The sequence below is a fragment of the Aethalodelphis obliquidens genome, unplaced genomic scaffold (assembly GCF_003676395.1).
Source record: "Aethalodelphis obliquidens isolate GAN/ISIS:26980383/991018 unplaced genomic scaffold, ASM367639v1 scaffold22, whole genome shotgun sequence".
NCBI classification, from domain to species: Eukaryota; Metazoa; Chordata; class Mammalia; order Artiodactyla; family Delphinidae; genus Aethalodelphis; species Aethalodelphis obliquidens.
In genome coordinates this window covers 15,162,536-15,181,643 of record NW_020837966.1, presented here as the reverse complement: position 1 = coordinate 15,181,643, position 19,108 = coordinate 15,162,536, and the positions used below count along the sequence as shown (strand labels likewise).

The 19,108-nt window shown below is 37.9% G+C and overlaps 1 protein-coding gene across 6 annotated transcripts in view; it reads left to right on the top strand.

The window, feature by feature from the left end:
* SUCLG2 (succinate-CoA ligase GDP-forming subunit beta) overlaps positions 1-19,108 on the top strand; it is a 337,465-nt gene that overhangs the window by 257,058 nt on the left and 61,299 nt on the right. For 2 of the 6 annotated variants that reach the window (XM_027121351.1, XM_027121347.1), the window contains one exon: positions 4,353-5,442. The exons of the other annotated variants lie outside the window; for them this stretch is intronic. In XM_027121351.1, coding sequence (XP_026977152.1) covers positions 4,353-4,468 — 116 coding nt within the window. In that variant the 3' untranslated portion in view covers positions 4,469-5,442. Of the gene's footprint in view, positions 1-4,352; positions 5,443-19,108 lie in introns of those variants that run through there. 6 annotated transcript variants of the gene reach the window in all.

Genomic DNA, 19,108 nt, shown 5'->3' with positions numbered 1-19,108 from the left:
ATGTGTTCCTTGTTCTTAAATAGCTTATAGCCTCATTGAGGTTCAGATGATCTCATGCATAGGAAAGTGCTGTGTGTTTTAAATGTCAAACAGGAGTCACCAGGAAATCAAAATAGCGTCTGAAAAGCAAAGGATTTTGAAACCAAATCCTGCCAATCAGTAACTAAGCCTCACTGCTCTTGGCTTAAAAAAAAAAAAAAGAACTGATTTATAAACACCGAACTCACAAGTTCATTTAGAAACATCGACCTCACAGAGTCCTTGTAAGGGTTAAATAGAGTAATGTGGGAGGACTTTGTAAATCAGAGATTTTTTTTATTGTTGTTATGACGATGATGATGACACATATTTACAAAATCATAAGAAGGACTTATTCAAGTATAGCGTGGATGTTTCAAGCATTGTTGAATGCCCACTGCACTGCTTCCTAACTATTACTAGCCATGCTCGCTAGACGAGCCTTTAACTTATCTGTGCCTCAGTCCTCTCCTCTGTAAAAGGAAGATAATAATAGAAGCTATCTCAGGGTTGCTACTGAGGAACAAAGGAGCTAGTGTACTTAGAACCCCAGAACAGTGTGTGACCCATGCTAAGTGATAGCTGCTATTATTGCCTTTATTATTATTATGGCTGCTACTAGCACAGCTAATTCAGTCCAGTTAGACAGAGCTTGGCAGGCATGGGTGAGACCTGTACCCACGGGAGGAATCACGTGGAGGAAAGATAGATTAGAAGGTGAGGAATGTTCAGGCAGATGAGACTGCCTCTTGGGGCAATGCTTGGGGATCTTGGGAGCTGTGTATTGAGAAAGGAAGAGGGAGAAGAGCCTTTTGTATCTTAACGTAGATTTGTTCCCTGGCAGGTTGGAGGCCAGGTGGAGAGTGAGTTCTAGTCCATGTCTCTGTTGAAGGAGATGAACATTTCCATATTTAACTTGCATTGACCTCCTGGTGCAAAGACTGATTCGATTCTGTGTCTGTCAGGGCTTTGATTCACGCTGCGTCACTACTCCATGAAAGCACTGCCTACAGGTTAATGTTGGAATCCCTTAGCTTGCTACCCAACACCTCCCACAGTGTGATCCTCTGTCCTACTTTTCAACCTCTGGGACCTTGGCTGAAACTTTACCAAATGAATCAAAATGCACACTGAGGTTGTTCTTAATGAAATCATAAATCTTTGGGCTTCCCTGGTGGCGCAGCGGTTGAGAGTCCGCCTGCCGATGCAGGGGACACGGGTTCATGCCCTGGTCCGGGAGGATCCCACATGCCGCGGAGCTGCTGGGCCTGTGAGCCATGGCCGCTGAGCCTGCGCATCCGGAGCCTGTGCTCCACAACGGAAGAGGCCACAGCCGTGAGAGGCCCGTGTACTGCAAAAAAATAATAATAATAATAAATCTTTACATCTGCATTAGTTAAGTACCAGTGTAAAACAAATTGCCCCGAAATTTAGCTGATTAACCTAAGGAACATTGATCATCTCGAAGTTTCTGTGGTGGGGAATCCAGGGCCGGCTTAGATGGGTCCTCTGACTCAAGGTCTGTCACAAGTACAATCACATTGTTGCAGCCTGGGGTCCTGTCGGAGCCTGCCTTGGGGAGGGTCGCCTCCAGGCCCACTCACATGGTTGTTGACAGGATGCAGCTCCTCATGAGTTGTTGGAATGAAGGCCTCAGTTCGTCCTTGGCTTTTGGCTGGAGGCTGCCCTGAGTTCCTTGCCTCGTGAGCTTCTCCATAGGGCAGCCCATCGCCCACAACGTGGAAGTTGGCTTCGTCAGAGTGAACACACAGAAAGTGGACTTCGTCTCAGAAGTGACCTTCCATTACTTTTGCTATATTCTTGTTCATTAGAGGCAGGTCACTGGCTCCAGTCCACACTCAAGGGGCGTGAGCACCAAGAAGTTGGGATCAATCATTTGAGAGCCATTTTAGAAGCTGCCTCCCACCCTTACAAAGTAGTATGTTAGTTAAAGTAATGCTCACTCCCGTAACAACATGTATGTGCTGAAATGTCAGAGGCAACATACTAGAAGTTTCTTTCTCATTCATATAAAGTCGGAGACAGTGAGTGAGCCAGGTGCTCTGCTCTACAGGGTTACTCAAGCATCCGGGCTGAGGGAGTCGTTGTCATCTGAAAAAAGTGTCTTCCAAGGTTGTCTTAGCTGACAGCATTCCAGAAGACAGACAAGGAAAACCAAGAGAGAGAGAATATAGAGAGTACCAGTGGAGATGTTATGGGCATGTTTTTCATTTCTGCTCACAGTGTATTGGCCAGAACTCAGTCACATGAGCCTCCCGTCTGCGAGGGGACCCGGGAAACGCAGTTCCTGTTTGGGCAGCCACTTCCCAGCAGTAGCTCTCCCCCCCGTAGCAGAGGAGCATGGATCTTTGGAAGACAGCCAGCCATGACTCCCACAGAGACTTTGCTTTTTACAAAATGCTTTCACGTGTATTATTTCATTTGCTTCTCATGGCAAGCTGTGCTACCAGCATTATTACCTCATTTTAAAGACAGGGAAATAGACCAGCATGTCGTTAGAACATAATTAAAGAGAGCAGGATTCAAGTACCATCTCTGCCTCTTAACAACCTGTGTGACTATGGAGAAGTTCCCCTATGAACCTCTCTGTGCCTCAGTTATCTCATCTGTGAAACAGGGACAATGGGATTTATTCATAGTCATTGTAAAGTTTTCATATGCCCCATGTAAGTCACTTAGCATTATATCTGGTGTGCAAGATTAGCATTGCACTGGTATGCAAGTGCTTAATCAGTACTAGTTATGAGGAAGATGATCACAATGTTATGTCTGGAGATAAAGAAGTTGAGGCACAAAGGAGTTAAATGATTTACCCAAAATTATGCAACTAATAGAGTGGCCAGCCAGGATCGGTGGCTGGGAATTTTAGGTAACAACTTCCCTACCTTTCAAGTTCTTGCTTGCCCTAGAGGCCATTGGTCAGATTCCTGTGTAAAGTTGCAGTGAGTCAGCCTTGACCCGAAGACACAGTGCCCAGTGTCCCCTTCACCATGGCTCTGGTGGACCCAGGGTCCCGGGAAAATCAACACTGCACCACCTTCTCAGCTCATCTGCTCCTCCTTAACTTGGCCTTTGCCTTTTTGTATGAAACATGCTGACCGAGCACCTCCTTTTAATTTACACTCTGAGGTCCTCCAAGGCCTATATTTCAAGGTCTTTGTTTATAAACAGGCTCTGTCTTGCTAACTAGATGAAAGCATGGGAGATGATGTAAGATGAGATGTTTCATTAAGACACTTAAATTTTATCACATTTCTCCCAGGGGCTTGTTCACACTGAAAGAAGAGAAGAGCATTTCGCATGTTAAATAGTCATCGAAGAACACATTTGGGTAGGGTAGCTTGGCCCGCAAATGCTACAGATCCACAAGGAATGGCCAAGAGACATCCTCAGAGGCTACAATGTTCATTTTCATGGCATCTGACCTTTTTGTTATATAGAGTGAGGAAGAAGCATAGATGGACACGTTGAATACTGTCATTGTCTCCAAGCAGTGGATTCATGGCCTTAGGTGGGCAGATTCTCTGAACTTCAGATCTCAGATTGGGTCACAACTCAGACCCTTCGTTTTAAGAGATCATTAAGATGAAAGACTTCTGGAATGGGCCAGAACCACATTAAGTCCACTTGAGTGTGGATTATCAGCAGAAATTTCAGCTTCTATCAGTAAAGAATGTCCATTAGCCTCTTGCAAGTCCTATCTTTCCTCTTTTTTTCTAGCTGGACCATCACTTGCTACAGATCTTGTCACATCATCTTTCCCGTCAATGACATTGATTAGAACCTGAATTTAATTTACTTCCTGGTGAAAGACCACAGAGAGATCAGTCCTGAGCATCCTCACGTATTACTGCCAGTACTCCATACCGTCCCAATGCCTTGCTTTACCATTCTCTTGCTCATTTTTTGTACATAACTTTTTCTTTAGACTCCGTATTCAGACTATTCAATCAAGGGATAAATCCACTTCAGAATATTTTCCTCTTTCAAACTAGTTGAACAAGGTGTTGTTAATCTTTCTTTGTTCACAGTCTTCTAAGAACCTCATATTTCCATTTTTTTAATGCCAGAGAAAATACAGGCAGTATCTTTTTTAATGCCAGGCATTTGAGGTGAAAAGAAGAAAAAAATAAGTTTGTCATCTGGATATATCTAAATAGCCAGATCTGGATCGTAAAAAGCTGAACTGAGTTGTAATTAAATGGTGTTAGGAGACTCGGGCATCCCATGATTTCAGATTGTATGAAACTTCCTGGGGCACCACCTCCAGTTCCATCTCAGTGACTGTACACCATCCCCCCACCCCCTTCCAGGAACCAATGTCCATGAGGCCCAGAACATTCTCAGTAACAGCGGACTCCCCATTACTTCGGCCGCCGACCTGGAGGATGCAGCCAAGAAAGCTGTGGCCAGCGTGGCTGAGAAGTGATGTCTTTGTCCTGATCCCTTGGAAGAAGAAGTGCATTTACCCATAAAAAGTAATGGTTTTCTCATCACTGTGAAGAAAATGGTTATCCCACTGGGGAAAAAACGGAGAAGGAAGGAGCAAGAATCACTGTATAAAAAACTCCAATCTGTATTTTCTTGAATATCTAAACAGCCTAAATAATCTGATTTCTCTTATAGTCTTCATTAAATTAATGCCGTGCATTCTAATACTTCCCTGTCATGGTGAGCTGGCTCCGTAGGCATTATTTTGCCAGCTTTGGGGAGCAGTCTTTGTGGCCAACCAGTGTGCATGTGAGATCAGGCCCTGGTTCATTTACAACAATTTTGGTGAACATTTCGACCTGTGTAATTAAAAAAAACAAAACAAACAAACAAGCAAAAAATCACAGGCTGTTAAAAAAAAAAATCAGACAAGATTACATTACCAAAAGGTGCAGCTAAGACATTGAAACAGATAGGTGTTATAAACTGCAACAGTTTTTACAATTTCCAACTCCAACATGTTTAGCAAATCCATAAATATTACAAAATATATTTTACAATGAAAGATCTGCAGTCAGTACCCCATACATGTAATCTACCATTTGCCTTAATATTGAATATGCTGTTTACCTCCCACTAAAAATAAAGCCAGAAGCCTTATTTGTGATTTTGGAGTAGAAGTGTCCCTTTTAATATCAAAACTGAAGAAGATTGATTCGTATGGAAATCTCTGACGCTCATTTCAAGATGAGACAACACTGAAAATTAAATTACACTGTGAGTGTCTCTGTCTTCTCTCCCCTCCCATTTTCCCTCAGAATCTACCACCTGGGAAAATGTAATTGGGAGAATGCGGCTTTTTTGCAGTGTCCATTTTTACGGTGGGAATGCGATTCAGGTTTTTGTTTAAATTTTGGTAAATTTTTATCTGTACAGAAATTCAAATAAAATCCTCTGTTTTGTAAACTCTAATGTCTGTGTTTCTTATTTTAATCCATTTTATTCCTCAAACATTTTTTTTCTTTTACTAAGACACTGGCCTTAGTGTCTTAGGCATATCTCCAAAGTTAGAAGATTTGGGTTGTCCCAGGATTATTCCAGTTCTACTCAGCTTTATCAGCAACCATATCTGTTAAGAGATTATTTAATGAAAGAATGAACATTATATACACACCAGAAGCCCAGGTAAGTGCCACAGATGTCTAATAGGTTAAAACGTGACCTCAGTTTGCATAAGGAAATACACAGACATAACCTCCTCCCATATATGAGGCTCAGGTGTCAGCATTAACAGTTTTCTTCTCAATGTGCAAATGTGTCACAGACCAAACCTTTTCGTTGGTCTTTTTTTTTTTTTTTTTTTTAACCAGTTTTTACATTGTTCTCATAAATTTTATATCTGGACAAAAGTTTTTTTTTTTTGCGGTACGCGGGCCTCTCACTGTTGTGGCCTCTCCCGCTGCGGAGCACAGGCTCAAGACGCGCAGGCTCAGCGGCCATGGCTCACGGGCCCAGCCGCTCCGCGGCACGTGGGATCTTCCCGGACTGGGGCACGAACCCGTATCCCCTGCATCGGCAGACGGACTCTCAACCACTGTGCCACCAGGGAAGCCCTGGACAAAAGTTTAAAAGTCATTATTTTATAGATCCATATTTGCCATGGAGAAAGAGCTCATTTGATAGATCAATCTTACGTCCTTTCCTAATTGTTATGCAATGCATGAAAAATATTAACAGTGTCTTTTTAAGTGTGTTTTGGTTTTTGATAGATTAACTAGTTAGTATTGTAAAAGAAATAATGTATACTCTGTCATCTAGACAAAAACTACATATTTGACTCTTTTGCCCTTTGTAAAAGCTTGTGTTCACATGGCTGTACATATTGATGTTTCTAATCAATACAGTTTGGAGGAGGGGATAAAGAAATTAAATCATTCATGTGATTATTTTATAACAGGGTTAATAACAAGCAAATAGCCCTTTATTTTCAAATAAGTGGGAAGCTTTATTTTCTTGGAAGCTCCAAGTATTGAGTTTATGTTGCTTGCATAGTATCCCTGTTGCTCAGCACATTGTAGCTTCCATAAATTTTTATGGATTGAATTTCTGGTGTGTGTGTAGCCACAGCTATACTGAGTACAGAGTAGAAGTGGGGGCACTTGGTGTTGGTTGTGGATCTGAAGTCCATACATTACCTCCTCCAGGGTGCCCTACATTTTCTGACCTTCTGGCATCCCCTTCGAGTCTTTGTCTCAGCTGTACTATATGTAAGGGTGAAAAATAATTTCCTTTAAATTTGATTAGTATTTGTTAAACTTGGCCCTATCCTAAGCAAGAATATCCACAAAAGGAGGTTGACAGTCTAAACACAGTACTCAGTATCCAAGAAGCTTGAAAAGTAGTACACACTTTTTTACCCAAACTGCTTTGCACATAAGATATTAATGGATTTGCTAGTCTACCATGTCTGTCTCCTAGAACCAGCATCAGATTTAGAGGAGATTAAAGTCCTGACCCTTTCACTTACCAACATTCACTTTTTTGGGTTGAATAATCTCTCATATTTGTATAGATTCTCTTGTAGTGGCACAAAGCAACTCAAGCTTAAGAAAAAAGCTTTCTTAAAGAAAAAAGAAATAGTAATTATGTAATTACAATTTGTTCTTGTAATTACAAAAGGCAGATGTTTTTGGTTACAGTCAAGGCTAGATCTGGAAACTCAGAGCCTCAGAACGTGAACTCTGCATCTCATAGCAGCTTGTCTCTGTGTTGGTTTCATTCTCAGGCAGCCCATTTCCACAAGATGGCAAAATGGCTGCTGGCCATCCCAGGTACATATTCTCAAGCTTAGCATCCCTAAGGGAGAAGGAGTGGGGCAGGGGCAAGAAAGAGTAAAGGATGGAAGAAAAGGAGGATGGGAGGGAGAGGGAGAAGGAGAGGTGGAGAGAGAGAGAGAAGGGAGGGAGGGAGGAAGGAAGGAAGGGAGGGAGGAAGGAGGGAAGGGAGGGAGGAAGGAAGGGAGGGAGGAAAGGGAGGAAAGTAGGAAAGAGGGGAGGGAAGGAGGGAAGGAAGGGAGGAAGGAAGAGAAGGGAGGAGGTTGAGGTTGGTTCTCTCCTGGTAATTCTAAGACACATTCCAGAATTGAGATGATCAACTTTAGGTCAGGAACCTATCCCTGAACCAGTCCTCTGGCCAGGAGTTTACAGGGCTCTGATGAGTCCAGACTGGGTTAAACACCTTCTTGTTGGCCTGAGAACGAGAACACCCTCACCCAAACTACCAGAGCTGAGAGTAAGAAATGGAGGGGTAATTCCATAAGGAAATTGAGTATCCAATAAGAAGAAGCAGTGTTTTCTGGAAAAGAAAAATAAGAGATGATAACTACAGTCATCAACCATAGAGCAATGATGTTGAACCAATTGTTCTGTAAGGACTGTTCCAACTCTGAAATGTCATGATTTTATTCTGTTAATTTCTCACCATTTCTTTGGAGTCCATTCTTACCCATGCATACAGGTTACCGTGTTTTTTGAATAGATGCTGCTTGAGTCATCTAAATATTTGACTTTGATTTATTTGTCTTGAACAGTAATGTCCACATAAGAGGTAATGGCGTTGAGGCACTTTGCTCAATTTTAGTTTTCTATTTAAGTTGTAATTCAACTCATGAATTAGTAAAATAGACAGGAAATTTTAAATGACCTGACTGGATCTGTGAATCACTTTTAGTTAGTTATTTTAGAGTTTATATGCTATGTCCATCCCTCTCAGTTTGCTTTCGGCAAGAAAAAAGATTATCATCCTAAAGAATTATTTTATTTTTATTCAAGGTTTTAATAAAATGAGAGGAAAAATTATGTTTTGACATTTCTAAATTAAATATTTAAAATATTATTTACAGGATGCAATATATGTTCAAATAATTAAAATAAATGAAAAATCATATAATAGTGGTGAAAAGAAAAAAACAAACAGTGTGAGGAAGAGCAAGAAAGGCTATGTTCTTCCATATCCTTCTAGATCTGGAGTTGGCAAATTAAGGCCCGAGGGACTATTTAGTAAATAAAGTTTTATTGACACACAGCCATGCCATTTATTTGCATTTTGTCTATGATTGCTTTCATGCTACATTAGCAGAGTTAATAAGTAGCTGTGATAGAAATTTTCTGGCCCTAGAATATTTACTTCTTGGCCCTTCACAGAAAAAGCTTGCCAACACCTTCTCTATATATATTACCCTCAAAATAACAGCACAGATGATTGTTTCCAAACCTGGGAAAGGCAGATTTAGGCATTAAAGTGAAACATGAATAAATAGGAAATATGATATTTGACCTTTGCATTTTAAACCCTGTGAAAATTGACTAGTCTGCAAAAGGCCATTTGCCAATGAAACCTTTTAAATTATGTTAATTTGCTTCTTTCCATCACCACAAGAACTGCCTGTACATAGCTCTTTGTGCTTCTGAACATATGCTGTTCTTAACTACTTACAGGTGTATTGGAATAATATCAAATCATGGCTACGAATACTGAACTCCCAAAGAGCTGTACCTATCGAGTCATACTCACAGTGATCCTTGCTAGAGAATTTTTTGTGCATAATTTAATCTTGGGGTCCTGGGAAGATGATAAGAAAGTGAAGGAAAAAGCGATTTCAGTGCACCTGATCCTTACAATATTGTTGTAAAGGCATTATTTCATTTTATCTTTGGGGAAACATAGTGAGATAAAGTTGCTCTGCTAAAGTTACATAGTTAGTGGCAAAAATTTAGGCTTCTGGACTTCTGGTTCCTGTGAAATTCTATCACTTCTAGTGCGTCATTGCCCAATAGAACTTCCTGTGATGATGGCAGTGATAAGTATTGGTGCTGTCCATTATACAGCCACATATGACCATTAAGCACAGAGAACTGAATTTTAAAGACTATTTAATTTCAAATAATTATTAGCCACTTGTTGCTGGTAGCTACCATTTTGGACAGCACAGCTCTGTAGTCTAAATCTACTGGTATTTTATGCATTACTTTCACATCAGAGGAGCTCACATTGATTCAGTGCCTCCTTTGTTCCAGGAACTTTACAGCTGTTGCCTTAATTAGTCCTCTTAGCATCCCTGTGAATTTATCATTCCTTTATTACAGATGAGATGTTTTACAGGTGGTATGTATCTCAGGGCAGGTAAGAACATGACTAAGAACACAATACTGATATGTGACTGGTCAGGATTGAAGTCTGATATTCTGAATCCAAAGCTAGTGCTTTTTGTTTTAAACCTGTAAGGACCCAAATCCAGTATAGTTATGCTGCTGATAGCATTGGATAATGTGAAAGAATGTTAGAGGCAAAGATGTTTAGCAAGCTGGGTGCTTGAATCGTTTGCCTTTTTAGTGTACCTTATACCTTGAGAAGGAAAATTTAAAAGCTGAAAGATCATCCTGTGCAGTTGGACAAGTTGTATAGACTATAATGGGAATGGCACCTTTCTACACTCGCACAATAAGCCATAAGGCAGGGGCCATTTTCTAGGGACCTAATTCCAAGTGCCTTTTTGCTAATTCATTGCCTTCCCTGATACACAAAATGATGACCATCCACAAGACAAAAGCCAGAGGGGTAGGAAAGGTGAAGGCTGGAGAGAGTATTATCATAGAAGTAGGAGAAAATTTAGATAGAAGTATCATTATTCTTCTGGAAAATTTAGGTCCAGAAGTCTTGTCTCATATTTTAATATTCAAAATAGGCCAGTTGCAATTCTTAGGTACCTTATGCCAAACATCACAAATCAATTAGATTTTATATGCCAACTATGGAAAAATATATCTTTTTTCTTGTTCCTCTCTTGTGTGTGCAGGCATGTTTTTTTTTGTTTGTTTTTTTAACTGGGAGCCCTTCTAGCCCTTTTCCTAGCTACAGGAGAAAGAAATGAAATACAGTCATTATGTAGCAGTTATTTAGAGATCTGTTCTCAAAGATCAAACAGAAACTGGGGTAGACTGGAAGATTTGGAGGTTCTTATTTGGAGTTAATTTTCAGTTGTCTTTTAATGTTGACTATTCATGTACCCTAAATCTTTATAATTATTTCCCCTGAGGGGGGGAGGGGAAAGTTTAAAAGACCTTGTATTAAGAGCACAAGCTACAAACAAAGACTAGATAAGCTGCAATCTATTAAAATAAAGAAATTGTTTGCAGAAAGTTTTTCCAGAGAGTGGAAGCAACCCAAATGTCCATCAGCCAATGACTGGATAAAAGAAATGGAGTATATCCATGTTCATGAATAAAAAGGAATGTAGTACAGGAATACTACAGCATGGAAGAACCTTGAAAGCATTAAGCCAAATGAAGGAATCCAGTCACAAAGGCCATCTATTATATGATTCCACTTTTAGGAAGTGTCCATGGTACATAAATCTATAGAGGTAGCATGTAGATTAGTTGTTGCCCGAACTGGAGAGGAGAGGAGAATGGGGAGTGACTGCTAATGGGTTTTCTTTTGGGGTGACAAAAATGGTCTGAGATTAGATAGCAGTGACGGTTGCACAACTCTTTGAATATACTAAAAACCGCTGAACTGTATACTTTTCAGGGTGAATTTTATAGTATATGAATTCTCAATAAAGCTGTTCTAGATACAGGATGGATAGATAGGTAGGTAGGAGGCCTTGTATTAGGAGTTGCATGTGTTAATACAGGCATAGGTTGGGTTTTCTTTCCAGCTCTTCATTTATATTATCAAAGGAACAGACCAATGAACAGGAAGACAGAGTAGTGAAAATAAGCTAAACAGAGAAAAGAACAAAAAGAGAAGAGGACAGTTTAAGAGACCTCTAGAACAACATCAAGCATACTAACATCCCCACTGTAGGGGTCCCAGAAGTAGAAGAGAGAGAGGGAGGGACAGAGAACATATGTGAAGACATAATAGCTGAAAACTTTCCTAACCTGAGAAAGGAAACAGGCATCCAGGTCCTGAAAGCACAGAGAGTCCCAACAAGGTCAACCCAAAGAACTCCACACCAAACACGTTGTAATTAAAATGGCAGAAATCAAAGAGAGAATGTTAAAAGCAGCAAAGGAAAAGTAACAAGTTACATATAGGGGAACTCCCGTAATATCAGCTGACTTTTCAGTAGAAACTGCAGGCCAGAAGGGAGTGAAGTAATATATTTAAAGTGATGAAAGGGAAAAAACCCTAAAACCAAGAATAATCTACTTCGCAAGGCTACCATTCAGATTTCAAAAAGAGTCTTACAGTTAAGCAAAAACTAAAAGAATTTGGTACCACAAAACAAGCTCTATATGAAATGTTAAAAGGACTTCTCTAAGCAGAAAAGAAAAGCAGAAAAGGCCATAACCAGAAATATGAAAATTATGAAAGGAAAAATCTCATTGATAAAGGCAACTGTACAGTAAAGGTCAACCACTTATAAAGCTAGTAGGAAGGTTAAAAGGCAGAAGTAGTAAAATCATCTATACCCAAAATAACTAATTAAGGGATACACAAAAATCTGTAAAATATGATGTCAAATACAGTAAATGTGGTGGGGAAGTAAAAATGCAGGATTGTTAAAATGCATTCAAACTTAAGAGACCAGCAAATTAAAATCATATATCTATCTATCTATCTATATATATATATCTCTATATATCGATATATATATAGATATATATGGCTATATATAAACCTCATGGTAATCACAAAAAATCTGTAATAGATACACACACACAAAAAAGAGTAAGAAATCCCAACATACACTAAAGATAGTCATCAAACCACAAGGGGAATGACCAAAAAAAGAAGAAAGGAACCAAAAAAAAACCACAAAAGCAACTCCTGAACAATTAACAAAATGGCAATAAGTACATACCTATCAATAATTACTTTAAATACACATGGACCAAATACTATCAGAAGACACAGAGTGGCGGAATGGATACAAAAACAAGACCCATATATATGGTACCTACAAGAGACTAACCTGAAATCTAAAGACACAAACAGACTGAAAGTGAGAAGCTGGAAATGGTATTTTATGCAAATGGAAAGGAAAAGAAAGCTGGGGTTGTGATACTTATAACCAACAATAGAGACTTTAAAACAAAAACTGTAACAAGAGACAAAGAAAGATATTATGTAAGGATAAAGGGATCTATCCAACGGGAAGATACAATTGTGTGTGTGTGTGTGTGTGTGTGTGTGTGTATATATATATATATATGCACTAAATATAGGAGCACCTAAATACATAAAAAAATATAAACAACCATAAAGAGAGAAATTGAGAGTGACACAGTAATACTACAGGACTTACATCAATGGACAGATCATTCAGACAGAAAATCAATAAGGAAACACTGGTCTTAAATGATACTCTAGACCAGGCAAACTGTATGACATTCTATCCAAAAACAGCAGAGTACACATTCTTTTCAAACGCACATGAAACATTCTCCAGGATAGATCACATGCTAGGCCACAAAACAAGTCTAAGTTAATTTAAGAAAATTGAAATCATATCAAGCGTCTTTTCTGACCTCAAAACTTTGAGACTAGAAGTTAACTACAAGAAAAAAAAACCCACAAAAAACACAAACACATGGTGTCTAAACAATATGCTACTAAACAACCAACGGATCACTGGAGAAATCAAACAGGAAAACAAAAAAATACCTGGAGACAAATATAAATTAAAACATGCAATCCAAAATATATGGGATATAGCAAAAGCTGTTCTAAGAGGGAAGTTTATAGTGATACAAGCCTACCTCAGAAAACAAGAGAAATCTCAAATAACCAATCAGCCTTATACCTAAAGAAATAGAAAAAGAAGACTATACAAAACCCAAAGTTAGTAGAAAGAAAGAAAGAGCAGAAGTAAATGAAATAGATACTAAAAAAAAAAAACAGAAAAGGTTAATGAAACTAAGAGCTGGTTCTTTGAAAAAACAAAATTGATAAACCTTTAACTAGAATCATCAAGAAAAAAAGAGAAGACCCAAATAAATAAAATTAGAAATGAAAACCCAAACATAAATGGTCAACTAATCTATGACAAAGGAGACAAGAATGTACAATGGGGAAAAGACAGCCTCTTAAATAAATGGTATTGGGAAAACTGGACAACTTTCTCATACCATGTACAAAATAAACTCAAAATGGGTTAAAGATTCAATAAATGGTATTGGGAAAACTGGACAGGTACATGCAAAAGAAACTGGACAACTTTCTCATATCATGTACAAAAATAAACTCGAAATGGATTGAAGATTTAAATGTAAGACCGCAAACCATAAAATTTCTAGAAGAAAACATCAGCAGTATGTTCTTTGACATCAGTCTTAACAATATTCTTTTGGATATGTCTCCTCAGGCAAGGGAAACAAAAGCAAAAATAAACAAATGGGACTACATCAAACTAAAATGCCTTTGCACAGCGAAGAAAATTATCAACTAAACGAAAAATCCCCATACTGAATGGGAGACAATATTGGCAAACGATATATCCAAGAAGTAGTTAATATCCAAAATATACAAAGAACACATAGAACTTGACATCAAAAACACAAACAACTCAATTAAAAAGTGGGCAGACGACCTGAATAAACATTTAAGACAACATACAGATGGCCAACAGGCACATGAAAAGATGTTCAACATCACTAATCATAGGAAAATGTAAATCAAAACCACAATGAGGTATCACCTCACACTGTCAAAATGGCTATTATCAAAAAGACAACAAACAGCAAGTATTGGCAAGAAAGTGGAGAAAAGGGAATTCTCATACATTGTTGATGGAAATGTAAGTTGGTGCAGCCACTATGGAAAACGGTATAGAGACTTCTCAAAAAATTAAGTTATAACTACCATATTATCCAGCAATTCCACCCCTGGGTATTTATCAGAGGAAAACAAAAACACTAATTTGAAAAGACATATGCATCCCTATGTTCATTGCAGCATTATTTACAGTAGCCAAGATATGGAAACAACCTTTGGGCACATCAATAGATGAATGGATAAAGAAGATGTGATACACACACACACATACACACACACACGTACACACAATGGAATACTACTCAACCGTTAAAAAAGAATGAAATCTTGCCATTTGCAGCAACATGAATGGACCTAGAGGGCATTATGCTCACTGAAATAAGTCAGAGAAAGACAAATATTGTATGATATCACTTATATGTGAACTCTAAAAAACAAAACAAACGAACATAACTGAAACAGTCATAGATATAGAGAACAAACAGATGGTTGCCAGAGGGGATGGGGTGAATGGAGGAGAGAAGTGAGGGAGATTAAGACGTACAGACTTAAAGTTAAAAAATAAATGAGTCATACGTATGAAATATAATGTGTGGTGAATATAGTCAATGATTATGTAATATCTTTCTATGGTGATACATGACACTTAGACTTATCATGATGTTCATTTTGAAATATATAGAAGTATGGAATCACTACGTTGTGTACCAGGAACTTAACATAGTGTTGTAAGTCAACTATACTTCCAAAACAGTCACATAACAAATTCATACGAAAAGAAATCATATTCGTGGTTACTAAAGGCAGGGGTTAGGGAGAGGAGGAATTGGATGAAGGTGGTCAAAAGGTACAAACTTGCAGTTACAAGGTAAATAAATATTAGGGATGTAGTGTACAACATGACTAATATAATTAATACTGCTGTATGTTATACATGAAAGTTGTTAAAAGAGTGAATCCTAAAGATTTTCATCACAAGGAAACTACTTTTTTCTATTTCTTTTGTATCTATATGAGATATTGAATATTCACTAAACTCAGTATGGTAATCATTTCATGATGTATTTAAGTCAAATCATTATGCTGTACACCTTAAACTTATGCAATGCTGCATATCAATTATATCTCAATAAAAGTGAAAAAATTGAACATAAAAATATTTTTTAATGCTCGTAGTTACACCTCTTCAGGGTTTGGAAATGCCTGCTGTATGGCAACGGGTATATCAGGAAGAGGGAACAGCTGGGTTGATCTGTCTGACTGAAGCAAGGGCTGGAAGCTCTGTGCTGAAAGCAGGAATGATTTGATGCCAAAGGATATCTCTCTTCACCACCATCAAGGAAATGTGAATGGTGACAGCACACACTACCAACTAGATCAAGATGACCCTGGCCCAGTTGAACAGTTTCCCATCCACCCCTCCCCCCCAGAATTTTTACCATGGCACAGACTCAGGAAAGGAGTTGAATATCACTTTCCGGCTCTCAGAGAGGTAGACAACTGATCTCAGATAAGGGGGGCAGTGAATCAAAGAGAATTTGCACACACTATTTCGGAACAAAAAATAATAAAGAGATGGCCTGTGTCAGTGATGAGCAAGAAAATGAAGAGCATGGTATCTGTGCTACACAGTAAAGGAGAAAGAGAGAAGCTCCACATACAACAGACAAATGACCCCTTTTGGAAAAACATAAAATGTATTACTCAAGAAATAGAAAACATATTACTGATAAAGCTTCATGGTATGGAAGAACTTAAGAAGAATATTAATTCAGTTAATAAACAAAAACATGATCACACTGACTTACAAACAAATAGAGGAAGTAAAGGGAGCTAAGGAAACCAATTGAGGACCAGAACAACAATATTCAAGAACTAATAAATAAGTCACAAGGATCAATGAATCTTAAATACACTACAATGCACAGGAGACCCCCACACCCCACAATGAAGAGTTTTCTGGCCCCAAATGTCATTAGAGTCAAAGCTCAGAAACCCACATTTAACTGCATTTATTAACTTACGATAGTAAATACGGGCTATTGGTATAATTAAAATAAAGATACCAAAAGAAAAAAAAGTACTAAAGGGAAAAAAAGCTGAAACACTGATGTTAAATGAAGGATTGTATGATTCACAATGAATGCAAAGGGGAAAATGAAGAATTTAAAGCACTTAGGAGAAAATAACAAAGAGATAATACAACATAAAGAAAATTGGTGCCATTGAAGGAGGGATACCAACAGCCAAAAATGAAAGTTCTTTTAAAGATAGGACAAAACCTCATTGGAAAGAATGTGGAATTATGCCTCAACAATGAAAAGAACACTGTACTCCAGGAAATATCAATAACAAAATTTGACTATTTAAAGACCAAATTTCTCAACTTTGAGGATAGAGAATGCTTCACTGCCATGACTGAACATACAAATGAGAATATACAAGAGAGAGACAATCATACTGGACTTATATTTCTCTCCAGCCATTTTTAATAGCAGAAGACAGTGAAACAAAATATGTAAAATTCTTAGGGAAAGCAAGTGATACCCAAGAATATCTTAGCCAGCCAAGTGAGCACTTTTATCACATTATTGTCTGTGAGAAAGATTGAGAATAATTTCAATATCTAAATATAGGTAATTGAGCAAATAAACTATATTCTGTCTAATCAGTGGAATACTATGTAACCATTAAGAATGATGAAGTAGACATAGGCTTATTTGTGAACAGGTGTTCATAATACACATGATAGCATTTGGACTTAATAGATATCTACAGGACATTTCATCCAAAAGCATCAAAATACACATTCTTTTCAAGTGCACATGGAATATTCTCCAGGATAGTTCACATTCTAGGCCATAACACAAGTTTCAACGAATTTAAGAGGATAGAAATTATATCAGGCATCTTTTCTTACCACAAATGTATGAAACTAGAAATCAATTACAGGAATAAAAATAAAGACAAACACATGTAGACTAAACAACATGCTAATAAAAAACCACTGGGTCAATGAAGAAATCAAAAAGGAAATCAGAAAATATCTCAAGACAAATGAAAACAGAAGCACAACCATACAAAATCTATGGGAAGCAGCAAAAGCAGTTCTTGGAGGGAAGTTTATAGTGATACAGTCCTACCAAAGTCGTCAAAAGGAAAGTAAAAATCAAGATCAGAGTATAAATAAATGAAACAGAAAAACCCCCCAAAAAAACTAAAAGAAAAGATCAATGAAACCAAGAACTGTTTTTTTGAAAAGATAATCAAAATTGATGAACCTTTAGCAAGGATCATTAGGAAAAAAAGAGAGAGGACCCAGATACACACACACACACACACACACAAATGAAAGAAGAGAAATTACAACTGATATCACAGAGATACAAACAACTGTAAGAGAATACTGCAAACAGTTATATACAAACTGGACAATCTAGAAGGCATGGATAAATTCCTAGAAACATACAATCTTCTACAACTGAATCAGGAAGAAATAGATTATCTGAACAGACCTATCACTACTATTGACATTGAATCAGTAATCAATAAATTCCCAGCAAAGTCCAGGACCAGATGGCTTCATGGAGGAATTCTACCAAACTTATAAAGAAGAGCTAATACCTATCCTTCTCAAACTATTCAAAAAAACTGAAGAGGAGGGAAGATTCCAAAATTCATTCTACCTGGCCACCATAACCCTGATATTAAAACCAGACAAAGACATAAAAAAAGGAAATTACAGGCTAAAACTCTGATGAATATAGATGTAAACATGCTCAACAAAATATTAGCAAAGTAAATTCAACAATATACAAAAATGATTGTATACCATGATAAAACAAACAAAACCACCAGCAAAGTGAAAAAAAACTTAATGGAATAGCAGAAAACATTTGCAAATGATATGCCTGATAATGGTTAATATCCAAATTATATTAAAAAAACTACTATGTATGAAATAAGATACAAGGATGTAATGTACAGCACAGCAAATATAATCAATATCTTATAACTTTAAATGGATTATAATCTATAAAAATATTGAATCCCTATGTTGTACACCTTAAGCTAATATAATATTGCAAATCAACTATAGTTTAATTTTAAAAGTGTGCATAATATATGCTACAGAAGAGCAGTAACAAACAATACATGAGATAATATTTTTTAAAATTTGTTCATGTGTTTATATCTGTATACATAGAAAATGTATCATAAGGATATAAATTAATTTTGTTTTCTTTTAATTTAACTTATTGGTTCTCAACTGGGGACAGTTTTTCTCCTTCAGGGACATCTGGCAATATCTGAGACTTCTGTTTGTTACAACTGGGAGAATGCAGCTCACTTCTAATAGCACTGAGAATGCAGCTAAATATCCTCACGTACAGGACAGCCCTCCACAAGGAAAAATCATTCAGCCCAAAAATCAATAGTGCTGGGCTTCCCTGGTGGCGCAGTGGTTGGGAGTCCGCCTGCCGATGCGGGGAACACGGGTTCGTGCGCCGGTCCGGGAAGATCCCACATGCCGCGGAGCGGCTGGGCCCGTGAGCCATGGCCGCTGAGCCTGAGCGTCCGGAGCCTGTGCTCCGCAATGGGAGAAACCACAACAGTGAGAGGCCCACGTACCGCTAAAAAAAAAAAAAAAAATCAATAGTGCTGAGATTGAGAAACCCTGATGTAATTGTATTTACTAATTTACTGTGGTAAATATGGGTTACTGATATAATAAAAATAAAGTTACCAAATATACTGTATCAAGTGAAACTGGAGAAGATTTTGCTCAGTAGATGAATGTGTTCAAGTTAAAAAGATATAAATTCATTTATGCAGTCCTTTGTTAGGGGTCTTG